This window comes from Capra hircus, chromosome 8 (assembly GCF_001704415.2).
Source record: "Capra hircus breed San Clemente chromosome 8, ASM170441v1, whole genome shotgun sequence".
Classification (NCBI taxonomy): domain Eukaryota; kingdom Metazoa; phylum Chordata; class Mammalia; order Artiodactyla; family Bovidae; genus Capra; species Capra hircus.
Window position 1 is genome coordinate 105140895 of NC_030815.1, and position 27910 is coordinate 105168804.

At 46.0% G+C, this 27910-nt stretch overlaps 1 protein-coding gene across 1 annotated transcript in view; it reads left to right on the forward strand.

The window, feature by feature from the left end:
* Positions 1-27910, forward strand: part of PAPPA (pappalysin 1) — a 259119-nt gene that overhangs the window by 72561 nt on the left and 158648 nt on the right. The window contains exons 6-7 of the mRNA XM_018052683.1: positions 3290-3411; positions 11594-12092. Of these exons, the coding sequence (XP_017908172.1) occupies positions 3290-3411; positions 11594-12092 (621 nt within the window). The remainder of the gene's footprint in view (positions 1-3289; positions 3412-11593; positions 12093-27910) is intronic.

Sequence of the window (27910 nt, forward strand, 5' to 3'; positions counted from 1 at the left end):
TTTCTATGATTTTAGTGTGTGTGTGTGTTTCTGTCTGTGTAGGTACAGGTGCGCATTAAAATCAAATAAATGCCAAAGGTTAGAAACACATTTTACGTACCCTGAATGTGTAGGATATGGCATGGTTTTGGTAAAGTGTGTTTTGACTGTGACTTTCTGAGCTTTGACCTTGGTATAGTTACTCTGTACCCATGATCCTCAGTTTCCTTATCTGTAAAATGGGAACGTCACCCACCATATACAGGATCACACCTTTGCTCTTTATTTCCTGACTTTGCTTTTACCTGTGCTCTTCTTTTCCCAATTTATTCTTCATTCGTCACTCAGGCTGATCTTTTAAAAATGTGAACTGGATCATGTCACCCATGTGATAACCCTCCAGTACCTTCCCATTGCTTTTATGTGTAATCTGCAAGGAGTCTGCAGAGCCTTCCACCCTGTGGTCCTTGCCTGCTCACCCACTGGCTCTCTTACTGCCCTGTCTTTCATTTCTGACTCTTGCCACTCGAGTTTCCTTCAGGCCCTCTATGGACCAAGGCCATCCTCCCGCCTCGGTCCTTTCCATACCGTTAGACTGAGCCCGGGCTGCTTCACTCCCGCTGTTGGTGTCGTTCTTTGTCATACCTGCACTAAGGTCCGCCAGCGTTGCGCCCATCTGAAGCCCTGCACAACCCCTCATTAGTCTCGCCTACATCACCTATCGACTTTCCTTCTAGCAGTGATTCAACCTGTACTTTATACACATTATTTTCCTGTTGGTTTATGGACTGTTACCTCTGCTTGGATTGCAGGGTCTGTGAGGGCAGGTACCACATCAAATCTCCTCTCCCGTGGTTGGTTAATGTCTGGTAGCAGCGCAGTGCTAGCAACCAGAGTGTTCAATGAGTATCCAGTGAATGAACACGCGAACCCATGATTGAGCATGAGGGAATGCCCTTTGTGGAACTCTGTATAAATAAGGCCCATTTACTGTCAGGTGGATGACGTTTTATTAATTCATCAAAGTATTTATAGGGAACCTACAGTTGTCAAGAACTCAGTGAAGTACAGGTGACTACATGCATTTCCTCTAAAGCAAGGCATCTAGAGTAGAAAGCTCAGTTACCGTTAAGATCAGTGCAATCTGGACTCATACAAGGATGTTTGTAATCTCATTGTCGTCATAAAGCCAGTCCTGTGACTCTGAGCTGCTATGCGTGGATTGTGGTCATTGTAATGGAACCAGACTGGGTGCTGAGCAACTCTCTCTCCACCCTTCATCCTCTGTCTCCAGGTACATTTGTATAATCATCATTATTGCTAGTTCAAGAACACCTCATACATACTGAAAAATACAGAGAAAGTTCAGAAAACCAGAAGGAATGGGAGTAGGGAGAGAGGAGTCAGCCTGAGTTCCACCACCTAGAAATAGCTGCTGGTAGTGTTTTGTCATGTTACAGTGTTTGAACAGCATCGAGATGCTGCTATAAGGTACAGTTTTGAATATGACTCTTCCCTTAACATTATAACACATTTTCCATAAATTTTAATGATCTTTGAGTGTTCGTACCAACTGCTTACTGTTCCATTGAGCAGGTTGACCTTAGATTGTTCAATCATTCTCCTATCACTAAATATTAGTGTGCGTATAAAATTATACCTGTGTATGATTTCATATTTCTGATGATAAAGCTGATGATGCAGAATACGCAATTTGAGGGTCTAGACTAGGTTAGTCATGAGTCTTAGCAACATGTTGGAGTGACTGGTATTTATCCATCTATCCATCCGGCAACTACACATGTTGGTCACCATATTAGCAGATAAGCAGAGGCAGAAAGTATTCAGATTTAGGTTTGGGGATGAGCTCCCTGGCAGCTGGGTGGAGGAGGAACGAGGACCAGCTGCAGACTGTGATGTTAGCAAGCATGTGAGCCCTGGGGCTGTGGAGCTTCCCTGTGAAGCAAAAGCCCTAAGGCTTGAGATAGGGTCCCTCCCTTGTGTCTTTCAGGTTGTTGAAGGGTGGTGATTCTTTTAGGAAGGAGATTTTGGCAGGACCATTGCATTTTGAGAAATAGTGGGTTGGGCTATGACCTTTCTTGATATTTTCCCCCTCCACTCGCTCTGTAGAAGTTGCTCAGATTTTCAGAGTTTTGGGCTTGCTCACCCTAGTACAGGAGAAGAGGGCTATTATCCCTCTCTCTTCCTAGCAACTATCTCCTGAACAGGGGCCAAGTCTGGAGAACAAGTAGGATCCCAAAGGCTGTTGTGGTTAAAGGGAGATTGAATCCAGACACATAAGATACTAGCTGATGGGGAAAGCCACTGTCATATTCCACTGCTGGGGTTTGTCCCATTGAGGGATTGGCTTGCCCCTTGGAAAGCTGCTGAAGTGAATTAGATGGCATGGTAAGGAAACTGCTTTTGACTGTAAAATCCAAGAGTGACTCATCTATCTCCTGAATGTCAGAGCTAGAAGGTTCTTTAAGCACTGTCTAGTTCAGCCCAGTCGTTTTCAGCTGAAGGAACTGAACCATTCCTTCTTCCTATTTAATACCTAGGATCCTGATAATTCCTGCACGTAGTGGGTACCAGACAGAGGTTGTTAAAAGAATAAAATTTGAGGTCCGATGGGTAAAAGATTTTCTCACAACCGCATATCAAATCTGCAGTGGAACTTTTAAACATTGATGAAATGAAGAAATAGCGCAGGCAGTAAGCCTTTCACCTGTTGATTCTGGGCTGCTTTAAATTTAAGTGTGTCCACCATCAGAACAGAAGACGCTTAGACCCAAAAAAGGCCCTCCTGGGTGGTGGGGAGGAATTTCACGTATGGTCATATTCTGGAAGCTCTGACACAGATAGGGAGGATTTAGTATTGTTTAGCCTCTAAGTTGCGTCCGACTCTTTGTGACCTTGCGGACTGTAGCTCGTCAGGCTCCTCTGTCCTCCACTATTTCCTGGAGTTGCTCAATTCATGTCCGTGGAGTCAGTGATGCTGTCTTAAGTCTCTCGTTCTCTGCCAGCCCCTTCTTTTGCCTTCAGTCTTGCCCAGCATCAGGATCTTTTCCAATGAGTCTGCTCTTCACGTCAGGTGGTCAAAGTACTGGAGCTTCAGCATCAGTCCTTCTAGTGAATATTCAGGGTTGATTTCCTTTAGGATTGACTGGTTGGATCTCCTCGTAGTCCAGGGGAGAATAAGGACAATAGGGGAGCGGTTGTTGTCAGCTACACCTTTGGCTCAGTTGAGTTGGGATCTCATTCAACCGTTCCTAAGTCGGTGCATTTCCTTCTTTCCTTGGCCTCCTAGAGAATTGGGATCAGCATGTGACCTTTGCCTGGAAGGGAGATTCCTGGTGCAGTATGCCTTCAATGCCTCCTCCCCGATGCCCTGCGGCCCATCAGGACACTGGAGTCCTCGGGAAGCAGAAGGTAAGCCGGGCTGGGGGCTCTTTTGCAGGTTGGGTATGCAAAGAACTCTTTCAATGTAGATAGAACTTTGTGATTTTAATCATCTTTCTCATGTACCATCCAGAGAAGGCAGTGGCACCCCACTCCAGTACTCTTGCGTGGAAAATCCTATGGACAGAGGAGCCTGGTGGGCTGCAGTCCATGGGGTTGCTAGGAGTCAGACACGACTGAGAGGCTTCACTTTCACTTTTCACTTTCATGCACTGGAGAAAGAAATGGCACCTCACTCCAGTGTTCTTGCCTGGAGAATCCCAGGGATGGGGGAGCCTGGTGGGCTGCCGTCTATGGGGTCGCACAGAGTCGGACATGACTGAAGCAACTTAGCAGCAGCATGTACCATCTCATTTGATCTTAAGATTGCCCTGAAAGCCCAGTATTTTTTTTTTTTTCTTTTTAGGTCTGTTTTTTCTGACCCCCCCCCAAAAATGAACTTTTTCTGAGATATAATTGACTTTTAATATTGTGTAGATTTAAGGTGTACAATGTGATGACTAATAGACCCTTGGGTCGGCAAGATCCCCTGGAAGGAAATGACAACCCACTCCAGTATTCTTGCCTAGAGAGTTCCATGGACAGAGGAGTCTGGTGGGCTACAGTCTGTGGAGTCGAAGAGAATCAGACTGACTAAAGCAACTTAGCATGGCAGAGCACATTTATTTTAAAGTCACCACACCCGTCACTGCACACATTTCTTTCTTTTTTTTTTTTTTTTTTTGCAGGGGGGAACAGCAGTGAGAATGTTTAACATCTAGTTGTTATGCAGTTTTTCAATACAGTATTGTCAGCTGTTGTCACCATGCTGTATATTGGAGCTCCAGAATTTATTCATTGTATTGCTAGGAGCGTGTGCCCTTTCCCCTCCACCAAGGCCAGTATTCATGCATTTGTTGAGCACAAGTCTTTTTGAGCACCTGAACTGTCCTGGGTATGTCATCCCACTTTACATATGAAGAAGCAAAGCCCCTTAGGAATCAAATACCCAAGGCCACATACCTGATAAGACACCGTGTGTGTGTGTGTGTGTGTGTGTGTGTGTGTTTGTCTGTGGCCTAGACCTTGACAGCCTGTGGGTACAAACAAGCTCACGTCAGAATCAACACGCATACTGGAGGACTTCAGGGCATCACGAGCCTTTGATTCTTCTGCAGTTATTCCTGGGAATACCCAAGGCAGTCTTCCACATGTCGCAGTTTTTCCTCTCGGACTCCTGCCATGTCATTTCCTTGTCAGAATCCGTGTATCAGCAAGACACTGGAGGGAAGCACCTCAGGACAGCCATGGTTGTGGACTCCACCCACAGACCTTCCATGCTAGGGGTGGGGCAGTCTCCCAGGCCTCCCTGCAGACCAACAGTCTCTGCTCCCTTACACTCACTGCCACAGCCCCTCAGTTTTCTAGAGAAATTAAGAAAGTGTCTTGGCCCTGAAGCAAGACAGCTTGCAACATAGCAAATCTCATGGCCAATTGCCCATTCTGGGTCCTTCTATGGTGTCTCTTTCTTCAAGGCACAGGTCTAGTCCCTGAAGCCAGGCTGGCAGAAACCCCGCACCCCCTCTCAGCCCTCTGTCTCACCCTCTGTTACCCTCGGAGATGTCCACACAGAAGCCCCCCACCCAAATCCCTCTTCATGCTCTGCGGGGTGGCTCAGGCCAACCGTCTTTGGGTAGGGACCCCCAGCTACCTGAGGAAGCAGAATCTGACTCTTCACTGAGGTTCAGTGAGAACTCCCCCATTCTCCTTTATATTTTTAGAAAGAAGGTTGAAAAAGAGAAAGCCAGAGATAGAATAAAGCAAGGGAGAAGGATCAGAGAGGAAATGTGAGGGAGAAAAATGGCAGCGCTATGCTCTGATATCTTCTAAAGTAGCTTGAAATAAAAAGGAGGGTCGAACTGGGGAACTCTGAACAGACCCATCAGGGATGGAAAGCCCAAGGGGTGCCTGGGAGGAGCCCTCAGCTCGGCCTCACAGAATCACGGGCTGTCAGACATGGAAGGGATGCCTGGGGTCACCCGGCCCCAATTCCCACCCTGGGCAGGAATCCCCTTTGTGAGCACCCAGCACCAGCTCATGTATTTCCTTGGTCTCCCCATTCTAGCACCATCTGCTAGAAAGTTCTTCCTGAAATCTGCAGTGGTGACTTTTTCACCCAAACTGAACCCACGTTGGGTTCTCCCAGAAGAAGCTCTGTGTCTCTTCCATGCAAGGAACAAACCCATCTCCTCTCTGCCCACTGCAGGGACTGTGTGCCAGGCAGGCACTGTGCTGGGCACGGGGACCCTGCAGAACTGGCCATCTGATAGGAGAGTCAGATGAGTATCCGGGAGCGTTCTCCATCTGGTGTGATGAAGCTGGTGCTGATAGACCTACAGAGTGTGGGGAGACAAGTAGGAAGTGGGGGACCTCCCCCCAAACTGAGACTTAGGCCCCGCCAAGGAACCGTCAGCATATCAGTCAGCAAGGTGCATTTAAGAATGTGAGAGGAGGTGACTGTTGAGAGCACTGGTTATTTTAGTGTGATCTGGAGACTTAAGGGCCTCCTAAGTCTCCTTAGCGTGTCCTCCAAGGAAAAGATATTCTCATAATAATGCTATGACGCAGTTTACCTTGTTCACTTGCTTTCTCTCCTGAGTGTCCAGCGGTGCTTCCCAGCGACTGCCTGGCACGTGATGTCTTACTGCTTAGATAGCTGATGGGATGCATGCGTATGTGTCCTGTGTTTTAAAGTCTCTCAGTTTTAATCCACAATATGGTAATGACATAGATACTATGTACAAGAACAGATAATGGCGCAGGAACTTAAATGGGTATGGAGAGAAAGGTATAGACTAGGAGGCAGTTGAGCTGGAGTGAGATGTGTAGTGACCAGATGAGGTGGGTTTGGACTATTCTGAGGGTTGTAAGGAGATGCCACGTGCCTTGGCAGGGGTCTGGTGAGATGTGCCTGTTATAAAAGATCACCTGGTCTGCTCTATGATGAAGAGGTTGGGGGTTGAGTAGACCTGGGGTGGGAGGAGGGTACATCTAAGTGGCTGTTGTAGGAACCCAGGAGAGGTATGGTGGTGGCCTGGCTGAGGTCAATGGCAGTGAGATTGGAGAAGAGTCAGTGGAATTGAAAGAGATTTGGGAGGACGATGGGGCTTCCCAAGTGGCGTAGTGGTAAAGAGTTCTACCTGTCAGTGCAGAACAAGCAAGACGTATGAGTTTGATCCCTGGGTCAGAAAGATCCCCTGGTGTAGGAAATAGCAATGCGCTCCAGTATTCTTGCCTGGGAAACTCCATGCGCCGAGGAGCCTGGTGTGCTACAGTCCATGGTGTTGCAAAGAGTCAGACATGACTGAGCACGCACACGTGCACACTGGGTGGATGAAGTAGCAAGACTACCCTGTGACTTTCCTAGCTAAAATCATCTCAGTTTGTTCTGCCACTTGAATGAATGAAATAATTCCCTGGTATCACCCTGCACCACCATCCAACCAAACTATCAGTTGGTTAGGTCTGCTCCTGGTTCATCCCCGACCCTTTTAAACAGGAGTTGTGGAGCAGAGCCCCCCTGAATTGTTGAACCACCTGCCCTGTACCCAGAGTTGACTCAGGCCTCCAAGAAAACCCAGCAGCCCTGGGTTTCCTTTAGGATATGCAAATTTAGTACACGCAGGCCAGGAAAAGACACTGTTCTTTTTTTAGAGCATCCTATTACAGGCTCTGTGATCCATTTGGCTCAGACCCTTTTAATATTCTTGAAGAAATAAACTTTTCCATGAGCCAAGCTCTGCAATGTTTTTCTCAACTCATTTTCATCCTATTTATCTTTGCGTGTTTAAGTTTTTGGACTTCTCAAACGTAAAACTCCCCAATCTGTGAGCGATGCCAGACGTATCTTTGGGGTAGGGGAAAGAGCATGGGGGTGGGGAGGATGACGGGGTTGGGGTTTTGGTCTGAGCCTGGCCATCAATGAGCTCTGTGCCCTTGAGTGAGTCACTTTGCTTCTATGAAGATAGCATCTTATCAACAGAATGTCCTTTCCAGCTAGGATATTCCACAGAGCCACAACCTCATAGTTTGAACTTCACATTAACAAGATAGAAAATTCTTCACTTAACAAATATTTATGGCATATTCACTATGTTCCACTAACTCCATCTTGTGAACTTCAGGAAAAATATAATCACAGAAATTCTTGCCTTTGGCCACAGAACGTAGTTGTACCAAAAAAAACCCCCTATTTTCCCTTCTCTTGAGCAAACACTGTACTTCACAGATGAATATTTTCTGAGATATTCAATACCACGATACGCTCGTAGCTCAGGAATCAGATAGCTAGATCTGATTGACTCAAATCTCAGTTCAGATCACTTATGCAAGCATATAATACATTGCAACTGCTGGGTTTTCCGTGAGAGGGTAACGAATGGCACTGGCTGTTTTCATTTTTTTCTTACTTGTGTGAATCTTTTCCCCATCTTTGTGCCCAGAATATTTCAGGTGTGCTGAAGTATACATCTAGAAAAAACTTGGCACCGAGTTTTTATAAACAGTGTTTGTGTCAACAGCTGCAGTGTATATACACAAAGATGTGTAATAGACGTCTGTACAGATTGTCATAAATGTAAATTTAAATCAGTGTGGGTTTGTATAAATATATTTCACACACGTCTATTGCCTGATCTCTAGTGGATAGCTTATATAAACATGTGACTTTTCATATTAAAAGGTATGTACTTGTAGTGAAGTAACAGTTCCTGTGTGCTTTTGTTCCTTGCCCCTTCCTTTCTTTCCTTCCCTCCCACCCTCCCTCCCATTCCCTTCCCTCTCTCCCTCCCTCCCATTCCCTTCCCTCTCTTCCCCTCCCCTATCTATCCTCCTCCTCCCCACCTTTCCTTCCCTTTCCTTTTCTCAACCCTTATCCCAAATTTGTCACCACCCAGCTTATCAGTCTCCTGGGTGTGTTCCTGTTTCCTCCTTAGGGACTCTGAGGTGTCCTCATGGCCCCTCATGGTCCCTTGGTACAGGCAAGAGTTGTGTGTTATCTGCACTGATACAGTATTTTCTTAACTGATTTCACTAGACTGGAAGCTCCAGGGACTATAACCTAGCCCTGGACACAGACAGAGGCAGCCGTTCTGTGGACGGATGGATGGGTGGGTGGGTCGGTGGGTGGGTGGACTGATGGATGGAGGGATGGGTGGAAGGGTGGATGAATGGATGGATAGATGGATGGATGAAGAGTATCTGTGACTCTAAACGTTGGTTTTTCTGAAAGACAACCTTCATTTGGTTGCTTGAAAGTCTTCACTAACTCCCCAGCTGTCTTAGCATGAAGTTCAGGTTCCTTAAAGTGACACACAAGACCCTTCATAATGTGGGCTCAGCTTATGTTGCCGGCCTTACTACTTACTGCTTTCCCACTGCACTCAAAACCACAATCATCTTATTTTACTTTCTCTCTTAACTGTTCCCTTTGCTTGGAATATCTCCTCTTCCCAGGCTTTCACGTGTTAATTCTTCCTCATGTGTCGAAGCAGAGCTAATGTATTTGTGAATATGTTCGTCTATTAACTATGTCATCCCATTTGAGTTTTATAGTACCCCTTGTGGGGTAGACATCGTTAGAGTAGGTGATATGGTGAGAAGCTGTATAATTGATATTGTAACCCATGTTTTATTCCTTCAAAGTTTGGCATGCTCTCTGGACCCACAGTATCACAAGTATTCTGCTCCCCACCATGGAATTACTTAACCATCTGAGGCTGTTTCCTCTTCCGTAAAATGAGTTTCATAAGACCAACGTCATAGACTTATTGGCAGGATGAAAAGAGTTGAGGCATGTAACATGCCTGGCACAGTGCCCAGCACACAGAGGATGGTCAGTGTGTGAAGCCTGGTGTTATTAAAGGGACTCAGTGCCCCTTGAAACTTTTTTTTTTACATCTAAAAGTTTGTTCTGATAACCAGACAAGCTCACACTTTGCTAATATTTCTAGTCCTATTTACTTATTTGAGCATAATGATCAAGCTTAGTTTCTTATCCTTTGGAAAGCATTTGGTCTCTCTGTTGATTAACAAGAAACCAGGGATGAAAGTCGGAGCCAAGCGGATTTGTCATCTTTGCTCTCCTGTGGCTTCCCACCACTGAAAGTCATTTTCTCCAAGGAAGGGAGAAAGATCTCTCCATTCCTTGTCAGCTCCAGGAGAATGCATGGCGGGGGACGGGGGGTGCTCACCTGGAACGTGCCATGACCTAGCAGGCTCTCGTAGTCCATGGGTCCTTCTCTTCTTTAACTCTGTATGAACACACTAGGAGAGTCTTCCCTGAAATATCTACCGAGTGTGCGCTGTGCTCCCTGTTGCTGTGCCAGGCACTGTATAAAGCATTGAGCATGGCAACCGAGCGAAACAGAGCTGCCAAGCAAAGGCAAAAATGACAACCATCTTACAGGATTTTGCTGAGAATCAGATGAATACATTAATGGCTAAGGAATGTGCTTTGTATGCATTGAAACACTGCCCTTGATAAGGCTTTTTGAATGATTACGTGCTACTTGAGTACCAAAAGACCCACAAAGTCAAAAGGATTCAGGAGCTCTTTGGGTTGGAGAACTGACAGGAAGAACAACTCCAGCCTTATTTGTGCCTTTGACTTGAACAGCTGGTCTCTTCTATCCAGCATTTGCCGCAGGTAATAAATGAAGTTGGCCAAGGAAAGGTGGAGGGAACCTTGTAGTCGTGTCCATCTCTTCTTGTTCTGATGTGTTGTATCTAAAGAGTCTTTTCAATTTTCCTTGTCCTTGGCCCCTCCCCTCCTCCCTTGCCCATTCTCCCTCCTCTTTTTCTCTTGTCTTTCCCATCCCTGGACATTATCTCTCTACTCCCTTGACTGGGCAGAGGCAAGGGGATTGGAGATACTTAACAGCTTTCACTGGAATAGCTTTTCCACCCAAAATCAGTTTCTAGTTTTCATACTGTGGTGATTCCTATTATGCTGTAACATTATCATAAAGCCTTTTCATTCTAAGATTAATGGGTTTTCTCCCCCTTTTGCTTTTGAAATATCCAGCACCTCCACCCCTATCAACCACTGATTTAAAGGGGGGAAAAAAAAATGTGGCTCACAGGACAACCTGAGATCTCCCATCCTCCCCTCACCAGCCGATATGTATCTCTTGCTAGACATCCTTACATAAATCAAAGCCAGTCATTGCACTGAGTCCTGATTACTTTTCTCAGCAGTGCAAAGGAGAGTTCTCTGAGGGTCTAGGACTAATGATCTCAGCCGAGAAAAATTCAGAAGTCACTGCTCAGGCTGAGATCAGTGGGGATGAGGCATCGTCTCCCTGGAGAAAGACTGGAAGACTCTCTCCTTCCTTCTCCCCCCTCCCAAGCAGCCCTCCCCTCCCCGAGTCCGGCTGGACAGGGCTCAGAGAAGCTCCGTGGCATGGAATGACCTCATGTGGAGGAGGGGAGGCAGGAGATAAGATGGCTCCAGGGCTGTGTTCCAGCTCCGCCGTTCAGGGTTCTAGACAGTTTCCTCCATGGAAATTCAGCCCAAGAGGTGGAAGCTATCATAACTCACCTCCTCTTCGCTGGAGGTTTCTGGTCCTTCTGTCCTTACAAGCAGGTTGTACCAGAGGGAGTCTAGTTTAGTTAGCGGCTCTCGCGTTCCGTCTGGAGAACGAGGAACTTCAGGATGAGACAGAGCTGGGCTCTAGTGCTGACTTTTACACACCAAGCTGTGAGACTCTGGTCAGTTCACTCCACATCTCTAAGCCTTGGTGGCCTCACCTCAGAAATGAGTCCTTGCAAGAATTAAACTGGTTCAGAGGACACAGTGGGTGTTCAGCACGCATCCCTTCTTTCTTTCCATCAAGTGAGAGCCGAGGAGGGATAGTTTGGGCAGCGACTCCATCGTAAGCAACTTATTTGAAGGTAATTTTGACCAAGTATCTCGTGATCCAGTTCGTTCAGACCCACGTCACTGGGGCAGGAATGAGCAGAAGTGCTGTGAGTACAGCAGATTCACCAAGACACTGAGAATCTTCCCTCTCTTTTTACCTTCCCTCTGAGTCCTAGTCTGGCCATATCTCCTGAGGGCTGCAGGAAACTCCAAGGACTTTCCAGAGCTCATGTCCTCATTTCTTGTCCACAGGTCATCCAGATGTTGAGCAGCCCTGTAAGTCCAGCGTCCGTACCTGGAGCCCCAATTCAGCCGTCAACCCACACACGGTCCCTCCAGCCTGCCCTGAGCCCCAGGGCTGCCACCTTGACCTGAGATTCCGCTACCCCGTGGTCCCCGAGTCTTTGACTGTCTGGGTGACCTTCGTCTCCACCGACTGGGACTCTAGTGGGGCTGTCAATGACATCAAACTCTTGGGTATCAATGGGAATAACATCTCCCTGGGGCCTCAGAACATCTTCTGTGATGTCCCGCTGACCATCAAGCTCCAGGATGTGGGCGAGGAGGTGTATGGCGTCCAGATCTACACGTTGGATGAGCATCTGGAGATTGACGCGGCCATGCTGACCTCCGTGGCAGACAGCCCACTCTGCCTGGAGTGTAAGCTGCTGCAGTACAAGGTGGTTCGGGATCCTCCTCTCCAGGTGGACGTGGCCTCCACCCTGCACTTCAGTAGAAGGTTCACAGACACGTAAGTGTGCTCTCTGGACAGGGAGATGATCAGGTGGGGGGCAGGGGGTTGCAGAGGGATGTGAGAAGGGTCAGAGTGTCCTGCACTGGAAGGAGGGTGATCACAGACAGACTCACCTCTGGGGATTTGTCACTGGCGTTGGGTGAGTTGATATGGTGGGAAGGACGGCAGACCAAGAACCTCGAGTCCCGAATGCTGGTGGCAGGTCTAACCTGGGACTCTCAGCCTCTCTCACCTCTCTGTAGCTTACTTTTCCCAACAGTGAAACGAAGGAGGTTGGATGAGCTTAGCAATGAGAAAGTCATTTATTAGTAATGAAAATACAAGAAATAGAGTTTGCTAATGATCTCCGTTTTAGATTACATGGAAGTGTATTCCTGCACTGTGGTTGCTTTTTGAGGAAAGGGTGAAGTTACAGCAGGTTGGTTGGGAACTGGGCATGTTCCCAGATGTTTGCTCAAAAATAATGATGGCTGCTGCTGCTGCTAAGTCACATCAGTCGTGTCCCCACGACTCTGTGCGACCCCATAGACGGCAGCCCACCAGGCTACCCCATCCCTGGGATTCTCGAGGCGAGAACACTGGAGTGGGTTGCCATTTCCTTCTCCAATGCGTGAAAGTGAAAAGTGAAAGTGAAGTTGCTCAGTTGTGTCTGACTCCTAGAGACCCCATGGACTGTAGCCTACTAGTCTCCTCTGTCCATGGGATTTTTCAGGCAAGAGTGCTGGAGTGGGATAATGATGGCAGGTGAGCATAACCAATAACTGTCTTTGTTTTCCAATGTAGAGGAGAGGTTCGTACCCATTTGATTCTTCAGCACCCTTGCAGCTCTAGGTCTCCATTCTTTTTGGGTACTTGTTGCTTGGATGTGAGATAATGTTTGTTCTTAATATTCCTTTCTCAAGCTGTCTCTCTATCACTTCTTCCTCATGACAGGCACCCCCTTACTATGAAGCCATTAGTGCTTTTCCTCTCTGCCAAGCCATGGGTTAATGTCTTCGCATCTTTGACTTATTTCATCCTCTCCACAATCACAGCCCTAGTCTCCTTCTCATTTTACCGAAGGAAACTGTAGCTTAGAGATGTGAAGTCACTTGTCCAAGATCACATACTTAGGAAATGGTGAGATCAGGATTGGAATTCATCCTGGCTTCAAAGCCAGTGCACTTAACCACTGTTCAATTAAAGATGTGATTCCAATTTCTGTTCTAATTTAACAAATGAGAGAGCCTTAACCTCACCTAGTGTGGATACCAAGAGTCTATGAAGTCATACCTGTTGAACCTCATCTCTTCTATGTGCAAGCGACATAGATAGGGAACATTTTGAGAACTGAAAAAAACAATAGCTCAGGAGTCAGACACCTTGTGTCTAGCCCCAGCTGGTCCACTTACTCACGCTAGATAAATCAGTCAATCTCTGTGAGTTTTGATTTACTGTCTGTCTGATGAAAATGTTGAAGTCGATGGTAACTATGGGCCTTTTGTTGCACTTTCTTTGGTTCTAAGATGATATAAGACACAATCTCTGCTCTGTCTGTTTGAAAATATGTGCTAAGCCAGTTATTAATAGAAACCAAGTTCTGGAGGAAACTTTTAATCTCTTTAAGAGACAGAACCACTTTCAGACACTTTACCAGCACTTCCTTTTACAAGGCCGGCAATTAACGTGCACATTGCAAGCAAATCTTGCCCGTTCATTGACTCAGAGATGAAGAACATCTGTTTAAGAACTCAGACGGAGCCCTTGGTTTGTGTTTGAGGATGTACTTAAAAGACCGTCTTGCCTTGAGAATCCTCCATAACCCTGTCTCTTCCATCTCCTCACTTGTCTAGAATGGTAAAATTCTATAAATACGCATCCACTTAACATTTCTGTATAAAACAAGGAAGAGAAGAAATAAGAGATGTCTTAAAACCTCAACTTAGACACAGCTCTGTTTTTGTTTTGTTTTGTTTTTTTAGCCTGGAGTTGTGAGCCTGTAAGAGCTAGCATGGGTTGTTAAGTGCAGGATGGTAGATTGCACTAAAGAAGTAAAAACACATTGTGTTCTCTTCTCAGCTAAGCCACTAACTTGCTGTATGTTCTTAGACTAGTCACTTACTCTTTCTGGACCTCAGAGGCCTTACGTCCATGAGGAGGAGGTTGTGCTAGATGAGGGATTCTCAGACTGAGTGGCACAGTACAAAACTTAAGGACAGTTTAAAATCATCTCCAGCTCATTTACATCCCCAGCTCCTCCTTCCCCCTGGTCCTGCCCCAGATATTGGTTTAATAGGAAAATGAGGCATAACCCTTAGGCCTTAAACATCTCACTGGTTGATTCTAACTTGCAGCCAAGTTTAAGAACCTCTGTACCAAAGCAGGCTCTTGAAGTGTGGCCCAGACCAGCAACATCAACAGGATCTGAGAATTTAGAAAGGGCAGGTTCTTAGGCCCCAGCCCAGACTGCTGACTAAGAAACTACATACAGGACATCTCCAGATGGTTCTGATGCTGTTTGAAGTTTACTAGTTATTATTCTCACTGATCTCTAAGCCCCGGGAAGCTCTAAGTTCTCTTTACTCATATGACTGACTACTCATTCAATTTATAAGTATGTATTGAGAACATTCTACGTGCCGTAGTCTGTGCTGGGAGTTGTAGATTTCAGAGATGACTCAGTCCTCTTTCCTTAGACACTCACACTGGATTGCTGAAGACCTTAACCACTTGGTAAACGTGCCAAGTCCCAGGCCAATTTGCTTCCCAAATCATTCTTCAGGTCCAGACTGTGTACCATTTGTCCTTTCATCCTCAACAAATGTGTCTTTGGCCCCGACTGTGTTGCAGGCACAAGGGCTAGATTGAGTCCCTCATTGACCTTTTCCTCTTTGTCTTTCTTGAGTCCCAAGGAATTTATTGGAGACCTGGGCTGGGCCAGGCTCCGTTTCCTGACTTGAAAGTTCTCTGAGACTCTGAAAAAATAAAAATATCGTTCCAAGTCAACCTACTATTTCAACTCCTTTATCTCTTGGTAATTCGAGTTCTAAACTCCAACACAAATACCTCTTTGTGTGTGTGTGTGTGTGTGTGTGTGTGTGTGTGCGTGTGTGTGTTTCACTGCTTTCACATTTTTTCCATATCAAATAAATTGGCTCTTAGACAAGTTCTATATAAAGACTGTTTTGGAGAAAAAGAGGAGGGAGAGAAAAAATGCTTTCTTTTTCTTCCCCTGACTCAACCCATTACATGATTCCCTTTGACCTTTGTCTTCATTTTTTTCTCTCAACAAAAATATTTATTCTTTCTGTTATCTATACTGGAGATAGTTTCCCAAGGTATGACATTGATGAAGGGAGAGGCTTCTGTGCTTACCCGATGGACGCTTCTCGTAGACTGATTGCTCTTGGCCAGCACAAGGCAGAACTGCGGACTGTCTCCCTTAAGTGGAAGCTCTCCATTAAATGAGGCCTGACACTGACAGAGGAAAAGGGGACCCACACTGACTCCGCTCCTAACTCACCATGTGACATGAAGGCACGTTGCTTCACCTTTGGTTTTTTTTTTTTTTTTCCTACCTATAAAGTGAGGGACAACATATAAAGCTTTTCTCTGTGGATAGGAGTTGTTCTTAGGTGATTCATTCTCTTTGGTTGGTTGTTTTTTAATAGTAAAAGGGACTCAGCAGAGACTATTTATCTCTAACTCAGTACCCAGCATGGACCTCACTGGTTCTGCATGTCCTAGTGAAAGGTGTAGTTTGTGGATAATGATAACAATAATAATCTAATAACCACTTACTGAATGTTGACTCTGCTTTAAGTGCCTTTATGAAGCAGGTAGAGCTCAGAAAAAAAGGCCAAAGCTCAGAAGAGTGAATTATCCGACCTAATACAGCTGGTAATGGCAGTAGTTGTTTTTGCTCAGTTGTGTCCGACTCTTTTGCTATAGCCCAGCAGGCTCCTCTGGCCATGGGATTTCCCAGGCAGGAATACTGGAGTGGGTTGCTATTTCCTCCTCCAGGGGATCTTCCCAACCAGGGATCAGAACCCGTGTCTCCTGCATTAGCAGGCAGATTTGTTACCAATGAACCACCAGGGAAGCCTGGTAATGTCAGTGTCAGGTTTAAAACCCAGGTCTAATTCCAAATCTCACCTTCTCAGCCACAGTACTCCACCTGCTGTAATAACGCAGAGGCAGAATTTTAGAGCTCAGACCTGCATCTAAGCTGGCTGAAGTTCAAGATACAGAAAGCAGAAGACAGGATTACAGTTCACAGGCTACCAGCCCCCAGACCGTCCCTGAGACCTGCTCTTGGAGTCCAGCAACATGGAATACATGGCCAGGTCTTTTTGTGTCTGGCTGGGAAGGAGTAAGGATACTTCGGTTTCTGACTTGACTGCCAAGTGCTTCTGCACTAGGCACCATGCTCCTTGGGTCTGTATTGAATCTCCAGTTGTCTCTAACAAATAAAGACTCTGGATAAAAGTAAACCTTTTTGGCTGAGAGAAAGTGAGATATAAAGCAAACCAAGAACAGCAGATAGCAGCTCACTTTCATTATTCATCAATTTATCTGTTCATCCATCCATTGTCAATTCAGTGGTTTCTAACCCAAACTTGGAAGAACTGAGCTGTAACTGAGGAATATAAACTCCTTGAGGACTGGATTTTTGCCTCTTTATCCGCTGGTGTGGTCCAAGTGCCTAGAACAATTCCAGGCGCACAGTTGGCATTCATTAAATATTTTTGAATGATTCTTGAATAAAGAATGGGAAAGGGTTTAGCAGTTGAAGAGAAATGGAGAAGTGGCAATTTAGTAAGTAGCTACTATATGTCAAATACATATACTAAGGTCTTTGCTTAGGTGATCTTATTTGACTTAATCTGCACAACAACTCCACAAAGTAGGTGGTCCTAGACCCCAAATTACAGATCAGAACCTAAAACTCAAAGTCTACACAGCTATCAAACAGTGTAACTATTGCTGGGGTTTGCACGGAGTTCCATCAACTTCAATGGTAGTGCTATTAATTATTCATTCTCTGGTTGAACAAATTTTTCTGTGTCCCCTATTCTGGTTGTGCCTCTCTGTTCTTAGAATCACTGATTTAGAGCTAGAAATATTCTCAGATGTTGGTTCTCCCCACCAGCTTATTTGTCCGTCCAAATTAATTAACCTATCAATTCTTTCATATTCAGGCCTATTAAGGTGCCAACACAACCTCTATTTCACCTCACATCCTTGGTATTCTCAATATAAATCTTGGAGTAAATGAATAATGATAAAGGAAATATGAACTTTCCTGGTAACTCAGCTGGCAAAGAATCCACCTGCAATGCAGGAGACCCTGGTTTGATTTTGGGTAGGGAAGATCCCCTGGAAAAGGAACAGGCTACCCACTCCGGTATTCATGGGCTTCCCTGGTGGCTTAGACAGTCAAGTATCTGCCTGCAATGCAGGAGACCTGGTTTCAATCCCTGGGTTGGGAAGATCCCCTGGAGGAGGGCATGGCAATCCACTCCAGTATTCTTGCCTGGAGAATCCCCATGGACAGAGGAGCCTGGAGGGCTACAGTCCATAGGGTCGCAAAGAGCTGGACACAAAAGAACGGCTAAGGACAGCATAGCACAGCAAGAGGATATATTCCATATGATCTCGGTGGAAACTGTTGTGAATATGAGTCCACATTTTACAAATCCAACCCTAAGTCTCTTTCTCTGGATTCCACATACTCAGAACCCCCATCAACAAGCTCAGAAACTTTATAGTTCACTCATCAGTTCATTTTCTGGGAGTATATTTGTTGATTCCCATCCTGAACCCAAGCACTTTCAAGGCACGAGCAATGCAGTAGTGAACAGAGCAGAGAGGACCCTTGCTTTCACTTGATCCCTCTGATGTAGCTGGAAGAGATAAACCAGAGAGCACTACACAGTACCCCAGTTGGTTAGAATATAGTGATTTTTAGATAGGTTGTCAGGCAAGTCCTCTGTGATAAGGTGACATTTGAACAGAGACCAGAAGGGTCTCCTCGTGACTTATAATAAAGGCTGGGTAACCTGTCATCGTTGAGATCCTACCCTGTTTGGAACAGAAGTGTCTTGTAACATGATCCTTGGTCTTTGATCACTGTCTGACCTATCTTATCTTTAGCTGTGTATGTTTATTCCTCTTACCTGGTTCAGATTCTTAAGTACAAAATTGAGTACACTTATTTGTAACAGAGTCAGGGTTCCAGGAATGCCTGTCAGGTAAGTGAGTGAAGAATGAGTCAGCAGTAGCACAAAGTGAGACCTCTCAGAGACGAGTTTCTTGCCTCCAGATCTTAGCCATAAGATTGACGTGTGATTCCATATTAAACATCAAAGATTGGGAAATGTTAGACCAAATCAGGGTCACCTGAAACAGGTGGCTCTTTCATGCTGTTTCTGTGACTCTGAGCGGAGTCACCATTTCATTGTTTTTCTTAGGGCCATTTCTTTTCCTGGTTCTTTCTGTATATCACTCAGTCATATGTTTTTTGTTGTTATATATGTTCCTTTTTTTTCGTTCATTCATCAACCAAATAGTGAAAATCTGTGATTCAGTCGTGTTTGGTAATAACTCCTATACTCACAGATATTTACTAGGTGTCTTGCTCTGTGCTATGCTCTACACTTGAGCTAGAGAGCCCTGATGCCTGGCCTTATAAGTACACAGTTTAAAGGGGGAAACAGGAAAAAAACTCAGGTCATTCTGCTACAGCATGAAAAGTGTGTGGAGTGAGGAGCATAAGAAGGCTGTATAAAACACAAGGAGGGTCTCTAACCCAGCTTGAGATGATTTAGGAAGGTTTCTTAGAAGAAGTCACGTCTGTCTAAGTTGAGACCTGAGAGAGGTAAGAATTGATTATTGAAGAAGTTTGCCATAGGATGGCTGGTTGAAAAACGGATGCTCATCAAAAACTGATAAATACATGAGCGAGTGAGTGAATGGACAGATCTGATGTGCTTTCTGGCAGAAGAGCATGTCCAATCTCAGATCACATGTAGAGTTTGGAGGAGGGTGTGTAGTCATCTGGACTGTCTATCCACTTTCATCCTTAAATCTACTTGATTCCTTTTAACTGCTAAATAATAGTCCTCAGTAGGAATGTGCTGCAGGTTATTTAACTGTACTCATGGTCACAACTACTCGACAAATGGAAGTGTTTTGTCTTAGCCCATTGGATGGTAAAACGTGACTTTTCATTGGTGTTCCTGTGACTGAGCATCTTGAGTGAGCATCTCTTCAGATATTGACTGCTTTGCATCTCCTCTTCTGTGACTTGTCTATTAACATGTTTAAGTGCTGTCTGATTGTTAATCTTATCATATGTCAGTTTTCCTAGCTGCTAAATTGGGATTTTAATGTCAGCCCTCCTGCATATCCGTCAGTGTTCTCGGAATCTAGGGTAAAATGGGTAGTCAAGGATGAACTAGCATTTATGAAGGAGTTACTCTTAGAAATCATATATTCATTGCTATCTTTCTCAAATGCCCCTTGGATGGGAACCATGCCACCTTTGAAGATACAGTGTTTAATGAAAACCAACCCCGGTTCTCACTTCAGCAGAGTCTAGTCTCTCTGTTAAGCACCATTACATATGCAGATAGCGTCTAGTAGTACCGGCCTCACTACTCCTAATAATCCCCACGTAGAATATACTTCATATATGCTCAGTCATGTCCAGCTCTTTGCGACCCATGGATTGTAGCCACCAAACTCCTCAGTCCGTGGGGTTTTCCAGGCAAGAATACTGGAGTGGCTTGCCATTTCCTTCTCCAGGGGATCTTTCTGACCTAGGAATCGAACCTGGGTCTCCCACATTGCAGGCAGGCTCTTTACCTTCCAAGCCACCAAGGAAACCCCCAGGAAGTACTCCATATATGCTTAGTAATTTTTATAAGCCCACCAATGAGATATAGCTATCAGTATGCTTTATTTTTAGATATGTAAGGTCAGACTCAAAATGATAAAGTCATCCAGTTATTCATTTAAGGTCTTACAGTTAATAGATGCTAGAGTCAAGTTTTACATCTCCTTGCCTGACCCTAACAGACAAGCCTGGCAAACTGTAGAGCGTAATCATTGTTATGACAGAAAAAGGATAAGGTGGTATCTTGATGAATGGAGAAAGTAGATGTTAAAACTAGTTTTTCTTGTTTCCAAGAAGCGAGAGAATAAACACACGCAAGATAACTTCTTTTCTATCTAATTTTTGAACTTTTAAGCAGATGAGGAAAAGGAGGCTTGGCAAAGTGTGGTCATGGTCAGACCAGCAAGGCTTCCAAGAAGCTGTTGCTGAAATGCATGCCTTGCCTGCCTTCTGATGTTCTGTCCACCAGGACAGAGGAGACCATCAGGATTGGTAGCTATTTCTACAAGCCCAGAACAAATACCTCTGCTCCTAGCTCAGGCTAGCAGTGTACATAGTCAGCACAATCTTCCTCTATTTCTGGAAGCTGGGCATTATCCACCTACAGCTCCCTCTCATCCGTCTTAGGCCAAGTATCTCTCAGAATGAAATACGGGCTCTGGGAACATTGGGGTAAGCAAGAGGGTTTAGCAAAATCAACAGATCTCCAGGATCAGCAGCAGCCATAGAAGTGCTCTCTGTCTGTAAGTTCCCTCATGATTTTGAAAGTGTGAAGAGCCCCTGTTTGGTGCTGATACCATTGAGATCACTCATCTATGGATCAGTCTGATGCATTCCTTGACTTTTAAACCAGGTCATCATTCTAGTGTCTCTTTGACAGATAGTAAGACTCAACCAAAGTTAAGTGTTGAACTCAAGCCTCCATTGATAAGCGTATTCATTCATTTAGTCAGCCTTTTAATACGAAGTAACTTCTGCATGTTAATCTCCACGCTGGCACTATAATTCTGAATCTTATAATTGGATAGGAAGGCTGGTCTGAATAATAGCCCAAATAAAAATATAATTACAGACTGAAGATTATTATTACGAGAGGTTATAATAGAGCATAATTCCCTATTAAACTAAGAGGGGATATACAGAAGACAAGACTGGAGATGCAAGCAAGGGCAGGATGGTGAAGGGAGGTTATGTTATGGAGACTGGATTTGTTCATTGGGAAGTGGAGGGCTAAACCTGTCAGATCTGTATTTTTATAAAATTGCTCTTGGTACTCCGTGAAGAAAGGGTTGAGGAAGAGTGAGAAAATCCATTTAGGGACTGTTGCTAATGTGCAAGCCAGAGATGATTATTCGCAGGAGAAGCAGATGAATTGGAGGAATGCTTACAATGTAGAACCAACAGGACTTGGCGATGTATTGGCCTCAAGGGTTCTGAGAAGGAGCTGTCCAATGACTCCCAGGTTTCTGGTTTGAGTATCTGGAATGAGGGAAATGTTATTTCCTGACGTGGAGGAATAGATTTTAATTTAGTGTTTTATTACAGGGTGGGGTGGATCAAGCGTTCCCTTGGAAAACAATGAGTTGGTGAAGCTGGGTTGCACGGGGTGTCCTGATGCCACGTGCTTCTCTGTGCACTTGCCATTCTCCCTGTGGGTCGGCAGGATGGGCTGGACTTAGCAGTACAGCACCCATTCCTGATTTTTTAAGAAAACAAATGACTAGGAAAGAGAAGGAAAATAACAGCCGTCAGAGTAATTACAGATGTGGGAAGAATGGAGGAATTTATCTCACACTGGGCATTGGCAAGAGGAGTGGACAAAATCCATTCAGTCTGTGCTCAGAGCTGATGAGAGTCCTCAGGACAGAACTTAATGGGTTTATGTTGTGTCTGTTAAAGCGGGAACCTCAGACATGACTTAGGAGAGGCTGAATTCAGAATCAGGAGATCTGATTCCCAGGCCAGCACACAAGGGCCTTGCTGTGTGACCCTGGCCAGATTCTTTCAATGCTTTTGAGCCTTAGCCCTGATCCCTGGGGGAAAAAAACAAAAGGGGGTGCTGATTCCTATCCATACAGGCTCACAAGGGGTATCCTGAAAAACTAATGAGCTAATGGACTTGCAAGAACATGATGCAATCTGGGGGACTATGAAGACTGAAATGTTCATGATTCTTCCTATTGTTTGGTTTTCATTAGGGTTGTTCTTGGCCTGGCCGGAGAGTATTTGTGAAAGACAAACACACAGACACGCACAGACACACAAATGAAACCATTTCCCGGTCACCTCTACCCAGAGTTCAGTGCTGGATTTGGAGGCAGAAAAGATAGTTGCGCTTTAATCTCTGTAGCTGAGCTAAAGAACAAGAGAGAAAACTCATGAAGGGCCGGCCCTGGAATCAGGAGGCCTGACTTGGCAGGGCTGATCTCCTGAGATTGTGATATATTCCTGGCCCATGGCTCCCCAGTTGTGGGCTGGAGTCCCCCACCTCCACCCCTTCTATGAAATGAAGGCCTAGGTGGATGACTCTCAAAGTCATTTCGAGCTCTGACATTCTGTTCAGACCCTCCTGGAGCTCTCACCTGCTCCGAATGTCTAATTCAGGAAGAGAGAAGAAAGCAGGCTGCATGTCCCATGGGAGCTCAGAGACTGGCCGTCTGTAAAGAAACCCTTCTGGGGCCCTCGGAACTCCTCCCTGACCTACTCTGTCTCTTTTTCTCTTAAAGTTCTCCAAGCTCTCCATTTGGGACAGTTTCAGAATGCATTGGTGCATTTTTTTTTTCCTGTTCCATGACATTTTGGCTTGACAATGAGATACCAGAGATGGGAAGTAGGTTGCATTTGAGGCATTATCTTCAGCTTCTCGTACAAGAACAGGCATGAAGCAGATGGCCAATAAACGTAGGTCAGTAAAGGTTGAATGAATGGGTGAGTAAACGCTTTGGCAGATCAGTAAGTGGTCAGAAATCTGTGATGATACAGATGATACCTGGTATATTGGATGTCTTCCTCTAAACATCTCAACTGGAGCAAAAGGAGTAAAGAAAACCTTACAGCTTGGCCTCCTTCTCCTCTTTGGGCCTCAGTGTCCTTATTCCTCAAGTCAAGGGATGAAGCCAAGTGATGGAAGTCAGCCTGCCATTCGCTCCGCGGGCACGGATTTAACACTGTCCTCGCCCCATGCCGGGCAGTGGAGATCAAAGGAGGAACCATCCCAGTCCTCTGGGAGCTTCATCTCACTAATACGAGAAGGGGGCACCTAAGCGGTAACAAAGTGAGAAAAGTGTTACATTAAGAGAGGCAACAGGGCTAGGAGACCCTCACTTGGCTTAAAAGTCAGCAAGACCCTCTGAGAAAAGGTGGCGTCTTGCCTGGAAGATTCCATGGACAGAGGAGCCTGGTGGGCTACGGTGCATGGGGTCACACAGAGTCGGACACGCTAAGCAACTGATCACACATGCACGTTAAGGCCAGGCTACGTAGATGGGGGAGTGGGGGTGGGGGGCGGCGCTGTTTGTACCTGCTGACGGTGGGGCAGATTTGGAGGAGGGGGAGAGTTTGAGCAAAGAAGCCAGAGAGATTGAGAGGAGGAGGTCTGTAATGATGGTTCTGGAGTGCCAGGCTAAAGGGCCTGAACTTCATCCTGAGCGTGGTGAGGAGCCACTGAATGTCTTCAGGTAAGAGAGGATCCTGATGAGATTTGGTTTTAAGACCACTCTCTGGCTGTGTGTGGCTACTGCTGCTGCTACTAAGTCGCTTCAGTCGTGTCCAACTCTGTGCGACCCCATAGATGGCAGCCCACCAGGCTCCCCCGTCCCTCAGTTCAGTTTAGTCGCTCAGTCGTGTCTGACTCTTTGCGACCCCATGAATTGCAGCACGCCAGGCCTCCCTGTCCATCACCAACTCCCAGAGTTCACTCAGACTCACGTCCATCGAGTTGGTGATGCCATCCAGCCATCTCATCCTCTGTCGTCCCCTTCTCCACCTGCCCCCAGTCCCTCCCAGCATCAAAGTCTTCTCCAATGAGTCAACTCTTCGCATGAGGTGGCCAAAGTACTGGAGTTTCAGCTTTAGCATCATTCCTTCCAAAGAAATCCCAGGGCTGATCTCCTTCAGAATGGACTGGTTGGATGTCCTTGCAGTCCAAGGGACTCTCAAGAGTCTTCTCCAACACCACAGTTCAAAAGCATCAATTCTTCAGTGCTCAGCCTTCTTCACAGTCCAACTCTCACATCCATACATGACCACTAGAAAAACCATAGCCTTGACTAGATGGACCTTAGTCGGCAAAGTAATGTCTCTGCTTTTGAATATACTATCTAGGTTGGTCATAACTTTTCTTCCAAGGAGTAAGCGTCTTTTAATTTCATGGCTGCAGTCACCATCTGCAGTGATTTTGGAGCCCCCCAAAATAAAGTCTGACGCTGTTTCCACTGTTTCCCCATCTATTTCCCATGAAGTGATGGGGCCAGATGCCATGATCTTCGTTTTCTGAATGTTGAGCTTCAAGCCAACTTTTTCACTCTCCTCTTTCACTTTCATCAAGAGGCTTATTAGTGCCTCTTCACTTTCTGCCATAAGGGTGGTGTCATCTGCATATCTGAAGTTATTGACATTTCTCCCAGCAATCTTGATTCCAGCTTGTGTTTCTTCCAGTCCAGCGTTTCTCATGATGTACTCTGCATAGAAGTTAAATAAGCAGGGTGACAATATACAGCCTTGACGCACTCCTTTTCCTGTTTGGAACCAGTCCATGTCCAGTTCTAACTGTTGCTTCCTGACCTGCATACAGATTTCTCAAGAGGCAGGTCAGGTGGTCTGGTATTCCCATCTCTCTCAGAATTTTCCACAGTTTATTGTGATCCACACAGTCAAAGGCTTTGGAATAGTCAATAAAGCAGAAATAGATGTTTTTCTGGAACTCTCTTGCTTTTTCCATGATCCAGCAGATGTTGGCAATTTGATCTCTGGTTCCTCTGCCTTTTCTAAAACCAGCTTGAACATCAGGAAGTTCACGGTTCACATATTGTTAAAGCCTGGCTTGGAGAAATTTGAGCATTACTTTACTAGCGTGTGAGATGAGTGCAATTGTGTGGTAGTTTGAGCATTCTTTGGCATTGCCTTTCTTTGGGATTGGAATGAAAACTGCCCATTTCCAGTCCTGTGGCCACTGCTGAGTTTTCCAAATTTGCTGGCATATTGAGTGCAGCATTTTCTCAGCATCATCTTTCAGGATTTGGAATAGGTCCACTGGAATTCCATCACCTCCACTAGCTTTGTTCATAGTGATGCTTTCTAAGGCCCACTTGACTTCACATTCCAGGATGTCTGGCTCTAGGTGAGTGATCACACCATCGTGATTATCCGGGTCGTGAAGATCTTTTTTGTACAGTTCTTCTGTGTATTCTTGCCACCTCTTCTTAATATCTTCTGCTTCTGTTAGGTCCATACCATTTCTGTCCTTTATTGAGCCCATCTTTGCATGAAACGTTCCCTTGGTATCTCTAATTTTCTTGAAGAGATCTCTAGTCTTTCCCATTCTGTTGTTTTCCTCTATTTCTTTGCATTGATCGCTGAAGAAGACTTTCTTATCTCTTCTTGCTATTCTTTGGAACTCTGCATTCAGATGCTTATATCTTCCCTTTTCTCCTTTGCTTTTCACTTCTCTTCTTTTCACAGCTATTTGTAAGGCCTCCCCAGACAGCCTGACCATAAATGGTGAGGGAGGTTAGGCAGTGTTGCCGACAGTGAGGCGGAAGATGGCCCTGATCTAGGGCCGTCAGGGTGGGAGCAGAGGGACCTGGGCGGGTGGAGGGGTTGGCAGTGCTGATGGATGGAGGGACCCCATGGTGGTCAGAGGGAGGAGACAAAGGACTGGGTCCTAGAAGTGCCTGTGGTACTGGGGTCACTGAGTCACGTGATGGGAAGACAGAGGGATGTTTGGTTTGGGAGGAGAGGAGGAGGAGGAGAAATGGAAGTGTCTTCCCATTACCAGTCTATGAATCAGTGGCAGGCAGGCAGTTTCAGTTGGCTTTGAACCGTGACATTTCTATATATAGATTCAGGAGCAATGGAGGTGAGCTGGTGCACGTGTGTGCGTGTGTGTATGCACGTATGCGTGTGTGTGTGTGTGTATGTGTGTGTGTGTGCATGTGTTTCAAGGGTGGGCAGACAGGACCTGTGAGACTACCTATTTTCATCATCCAAAGTGTTTGAGAATCCACTTGATTCTCAAAGTGTTGTCCAATGTTCTCAAAGGTCCTCTGGGGGGGTCGTGGGGTTAATCTTCTGTCGTGCTAATACCTATAATGTTACAAGGCATGGGCTTTGTTTTCTACCCAGGATTAACCATTCACTCATGGGCTTTAATAGGACCAAACACCACCTCGCTGTGCCTCATGCAGAGCAATGCCAGTTCCCCCTTCCATCTTAGCCCCAGCGTTCACATTCCTGTTGTCAGAATGGGAAGCAGAGGTTTTTTGCCCCACCTTGAGTATCCTATAAACCAAATGATTTGAAATCTCCCATCCAAGGATGTTAGTCAGAAAACACCAGGAAAGCTGGACTCTGCCATTAATTTTCTGTATGACTTGGGGCAATGAGTTTCCTCCTCTCTGGCCTCAAGTATCCAGCCCACAGTGAGACAGTGAGCATGGGATAGCCGAAGCCTGATTTCTACATGTCTGTGTGTCCTTGTGCAAAGCTACTTGTATCCAAGCTCTGTCCCCAAGTTTTCAGCAGAGAGAATTCTGGGGTACTCGCACCTCCTGTCTAGGAATTAGACTCAAAAACTCGGACTCTAGGGGAGCGCTGAAGCACTGACCCTCTACAAATGAGAGAACTGGGCCCAGAGATGGGAGGCCACGTCCTCAGAGGCACACAGCCCTTCGACAGCAGAGTGGGGACTTGAACCTAGGGCTTCCTGATTCCCAGCGCATGTGCTCCTTTTCCCACAACGCAGAGGGCTGGGGTTTGGCCAGACCTGGGGATTCAATAGCTTTGAGCTCAACTCTCTCTGATCACGAAGGCGCCTCCATCGCTGCTCTGCTCGGAGTGAAATCATAGCAGGCGGACGCTGGTGACGTCATGGCAGCTGGTGCTGGTGAGGAGGGGGTGCTATAGGAAATGAGAGAACGCATTTGGCCCAGCTCCGGGTCCACGTGACCCTCCGAGAGCCCTCATTTCAAAACAAACTCAATCTTTTAAGTTCAAGTTCTCCCTCTCGTCAGAAACGTGACTTCCTGCTCCTAAGAAGCCCAGCTTACAAAAGGGGCTCGACAGACTCCGTGGACATCAAATAGCTCTTACAAAATAGCGTTTTGATGAGTTAAGTGTAAATGAATCAGAAACATAAGGATTACATTTTCCCCAAGCGCACATGGGTTTCAAAATTCGAGGGGAAATGTCGTTTGCTAGCTGCATGCCGAGACTTTCACCGAATCCAAAGCATTCTTGGGGAGGGTGAGGGCTGCGGGGGGTGGTGATGGTGCTGTGCGAGGGGGTGGGAGAGAGAAGAAAGAGACGCCCAGCCCCCCAAATGGTTTTAGATGTGGTGCCAAATTCGAAAATGCTGTGGGGCTCACCCTCTGCCAGTAATAAAATCGCTGGCCACCCAGCGAGGCCAAGGGGAAGAGAAAGGAGGCTGCCTTCCACGCTGGCCCCGAGTCCTCCACAACTGTGTTCCCTTAGCGCCGCTCCATCACCGGCTGTCACCGGTCCCCCCCTCGGCTCCTGGCCCCAGCGTGGCCTCGCGTTCACACTGCGCCCAGAGCCTTGTTTACCTCCCACCGTATCTGGTGTTTCGGCTCCCGGGGGTCTTGGCGACCGGTCAGCTTGTCACAAGCCCCTGCTCTGTAATCAAGAGCCCTGTCCATCACCAGCACGGGTGTTTGGGGAAGCTGTCACACAGTGCCTTTGGTTGCGTTCAGGAAAAACA